Source organism: Carex rostrata, chromosome 29 (assembly GCF_964058835.1).
Source record: "Carex rostrata chromosome 29, lpCarRost1.2, whole genome shotgun sequence".
Taxonomy (NCBI): domain Eukaryota; kingdom Viridiplantae; phylum Streptophyta; class Magnoliopsida; order Poales; family Cyperaceae; genus Carex; species Carex rostrata.
This window is the reverse complement of record NC_135946.1, coordinates 5166881-5171112: the sequence shown is the minus strand read 5'-3', so window position 1 is coordinate 5171112 and position 4232 is coordinate 5166881. Positions and strand designations below refer to the sequence as shown.

The 4232-nt window shown below is 36.8% G+C and overlaps 1 protein-coding gene across 1 annotated transcript; it reads right to left on the bottom strand.

Moving 5' to 3' along the window:
• Window positions 1-595: 595 nt before the first annotated feature.
• On the bottom strand, window positions 596-3893 carry LOC144546227 (protein ACCELERATED CELL DEATH 6-like). Its single transcript, XM_078294771.1, has 4 exons — window positions 3239-3893; window positions 3070-3174; window positions 1745-2256; window positions 596-1189 (listed from the first exon to the last, which is right to left on the bottom strand). The coding sequence occupies exons 1-4, from the start codon at window positions 3891-3893 to the stop codon at window positions 596-598; spliced, it is 1866 nt and encodes a 621-aa protein (XP_078150897.1).
• Window positions 3894-4232: the final 339 nt, after the last annotated feature.

Here is a 4232-nt window from a genome sequence, read left to right as displayed (position 1 = left end):
AATGGAGTCGCTTTCTTCAATTAGTAATAACTTGATTGGGCCTCTAAGCCCATCTGAGATTCTTTTCATTGGTGGAGCCCACAATTGTGGTCATATTGGGCCTTGATTATATTTTCCATGCTTTTGGAGACTTTTAGTACTTAACTGTGCAAGGCATTAGTCAAAGGTGATGCTTTTGAAAAACTATATCGCTTACTTAACTGTGCTCTGTTTTATATGAACTGTAGTCGTTATTGTACATGTACAGATGATAAGTAATTAACCTTTCAATAATCAATTTACTTATTTTCTGCTCAATTCTAAGCATTAAGTACAAAATTATGAGTATTAAAAATGAAATCGGTATTAAGAAGGAGATAGAAGAGAAAAATGAAAATTAGTATTTGTAATAAGAAAGAAAGATTACAAGTGGAGCACAGAAGTGGAGATTACAAGGAAGAGATAAATTATGACATGAGAGGGAGTAGGAGAAGATATGGTGAACCAACCATTGTCAGGACAAATAATTAGTACATTCAATTGAAATCATAACATTGTAATTCAAAGTTACAAAGATGCGATAGAAAAAACAAAGTTCCCAATATTTTGCACTTCTTTAAATATTTGGAACTAGGTCTTTTTGAAAAAGACCACCAAGCCTGTAGCGAAGCATTAATAGGGGCCAATCACTGATGATCTTTGAGAGGATTGGAAGAATGGTGCAGAGTACTAGTATAAGAATTGCAAGCCACATGTTTTTGGGGGCTATTACTGTGAACAAACCGGTACCAAAAGCAATTGCAGTAGCCCCATAGGCACACCACATTAGTGTCCTCGTTGTTTTTCTGTAATTGAGCAGGAAATCCAAGTCCTCCCATGTAGCCAAAATGCAGAGAAATGTGACAGAATGGGAAGAACACATGGCTATGGTGTCAGAGATAAGGAACACCTGAAAAGCTGCTTTCCTTGTAAACAGGGGTTGTCCGGCATTAGAGGAATCAGAACTGAATCCTCCTGGCAATGTAAAAGCAGCAGCAAAAGTGATAGTAGCAAGGAGGGCAGCAACCAAAGATGTGTTGGAAGTGTATTTTTTTGTAAGTGACTGGACCTTCTCTCTTGCTTCCTTTTGGATCGTCCTTTTTGCATTATCTCTTATGTCGTAATTCCATCCGGAGGGAATTACATTTGATAACAATGTGAATGACTCATTCTGTGACAACAAATAAAAATAGGTAAAATATATACATAATCTTTCTTGATCTTATATAAAAAAACTGAGTAGAACTAGAGTGTTCCTGAGTTCACCAAGTCATTTGTGAACTCAACTCTAAAACCAATAGAATTGGTTTCAAATGACAAATTCAAACCATTGAAATCCTTCTATTGTACAAGTGATTCATCGACATGTGAAAATTTTAAAGTTTGAAATTATTTTAGTATAAAGTCAAGTGGTCAAAATTAAAATGTTTATTAATTAATTTTAATGCATTCATTTTTTTAGCATCCTTTGACCACTTGACTCTATACAAAATTAATTTAAAATTTAAAATCTTTTACACGTATATGCATCACTCATAAGATAGAAGGATTTCAATAATTTTGATTCATTGCTTGAAATCAATCTGATAGATTTTAGAACTGGGTCCACAAAAAGACTTCATGAACTTAGGAACACCTAAGTTGTACTAAAATAGTATGGAATTAACGAATTGTATAAAATTAAATAAGTGTTGTGTGTAAGAGCAATGAAAATTAAATAACTTACCCACTTCAAAGTCTTCCATAAGGTTTTCTGTCCATAGACTAAGCCAACTGCAGTATAATCCTGTCCTGCATGGGTTAGTAAAGAATGAAGGATCTTCGGGTCGCACTTTTGAGCAGCTTCATGCAAGGGAAGATTGCCAGAATTGTTGGGTTGGTTAATAAACCTATGAATCTGGGGTGTGCTTAGTATGTAATCAATTAAATGTGGTTTCTCATAGTAAATAGCATAATGGAGAGCATTATTCCCATTTTTGTCGGGAGTATACACAGAATCGGGGCAAGTGCTCATGATCTCTTTCACAATTGGCAGATAGCCTTCTGACACTGCCGTAAGAAATGGAGTCTTTCCGGTTGGTTCATGCTCAATATATGCCAAATTAGGATCATATTCTAAGAATATCTTGACCGACATGAGTTTGTTTTCAAGTACAGCTCTGTTCATCGGATTGACTCCATCTTTGTCTTTATGGTATGCTAGTTGGGACTGTCCTACCAACAGTTGCTTAAGTATACCTGACAATACATGTCACGATAAAATTAATTAGAACATTTACTAAGACTGCCTAAAATCTATGAGATGTAAGTGGTTCTTCCAATGCATGGAGCAACAATAACGGATGCAAAACTTTCTAGGGCGATGGCAAGAGCGACATAGAAGTAAAAATCAGAATCAATTATTCGACCTTACAATTGGAATCGACAAAATCAGATTATTTTTGCCAGAATCTTGTTTGTCTTAAAGAAAAAAAGGAAATAATGATAAAAAAATAATTTGTCAATAATTTATATTGAGACAAATAATTAGCTACATTCAAATAATCCACTAATATAATATAATACAAAAATGCAAATACATCATAGAGTTAATTTTAAATAAAAAGAAACATAAAAAACACAAAATATTTAAGAAATAGTAACATTTAAATAATTCTAGCAATGAAAGAATCAGTCTAAAAGTAGAAAATTCGGTCTAATATAGGTTAAGACTCCTTTGAATCGGTCGAGTACTAGTTCAACGCACTTTTCCCCTAAAATTCACTCTCAGCATAAATTGGTACAAAATCGGGTCTGTCTGGTCCGATTCCTCTCTGAATAGTCCGATAACTCCGGTCTGACTCAGCCGAATTTGCCTTCTATGTTAATTTCACAAAAGGACATGAGTACTTTTTAGTTTTGACTTATGATTGTAGACTTGAGATAATTTGAACAAATATTTCGATTAAAATTGGGTTAGTTCAAAAGCCAAAATAATAGTTCTCTCAACTGAAATACAACAGAATGTGAGAAACAACATGCATGCACAGATTGGGCTTATAAGTAATGGACCTGGGTGATCGAAGGTCACAGCAGCATGAATAGCTGATTCACCATATGGGCCAAAAACTGCCGAAGATGGAATTTCTAACAATCCCTCTACAACGTCAGAATGACCTGCAAAGGAGTCTCGATTAGTATGAAAATAACATGCACAGAATTAAGGTTACAAGTAATGAACCTGCGTGGTCTAATCTCATTGCAGCAGGCAAAGGTGTTTCTTTTTTTGGGCGAGAATTTGCCGAAGATGGGATTTGTAGCAATCGCTCAATAACTCTAGAATATCCTCTGCGGGCCGCCATATACATGGGTGATTCGCCAGTATTGGTAACTTGCTCGGACAATCGTGGCGCTATCTCCAATAGCTGCAGTGCCAAATTTTCAAAGCCATTCCTCATGGCATGATGCAATGCATTTTCGTTGCACCTATCGACCTTCAAGAGCATGCAGTTCAATGGCCTCCCTTCCTCCAAATCGTCATGCTGCAGCAACTGTGTTGCAGCAGTGATGATGTCAGAAGCCAATGAAAGGTTAGGTGCCATCAGAGCAGCTATCAGTGGGGTTTCCCCATCAATGTTGGTGCCAGAGAGGAGGGAAGGGGCTCTGGACCAGGCCTCCCTTGCAAACTCGTGATGGCCGAGCATGGCGGCAATGTGAAGGCAGTTGTTTTTGCGAGGAGTGGTAGAGAGAAGGATATCAGGGTTGGCATCAATCAAGTTGATGCAGAGGTTGACATCACCTTCAGAGCATGCCTTGAGGAGCTGTCGTAGTAGTTGTGGGTCTATTGGGATAACAGGTGGGCTGGAAGAGGAAGCGAAGTTAGCTGGATTGCTCATGCTTTCTTGCTTGCTTAGTTAATTAGTCGCCTTAATTAGGGTATTGATCTTGAGAAAATAAGAAACCACTTTGGCTGAATAGCTGATGGTTGCTCACTTGCTTGTTTGCTTAGTTGCCTTAAATAGAGTACTTCTCAGTGAAAGATATAAAATAAAGATTTATACAACTTGACAAGTTAAGAATATTGAACTCGCATGAGATTGACAGTGGGCTCAATCATTACATCCCTTTTGTTTAGGTTAAGCCGAGGTCTTTGAATGCTTTTTCTTTTTAAAGTTGTTTAGGTTAAGCTGAGGCCTTTGAATGCTTTATCTTTTTTTTTGTTTTATTATGTGTCG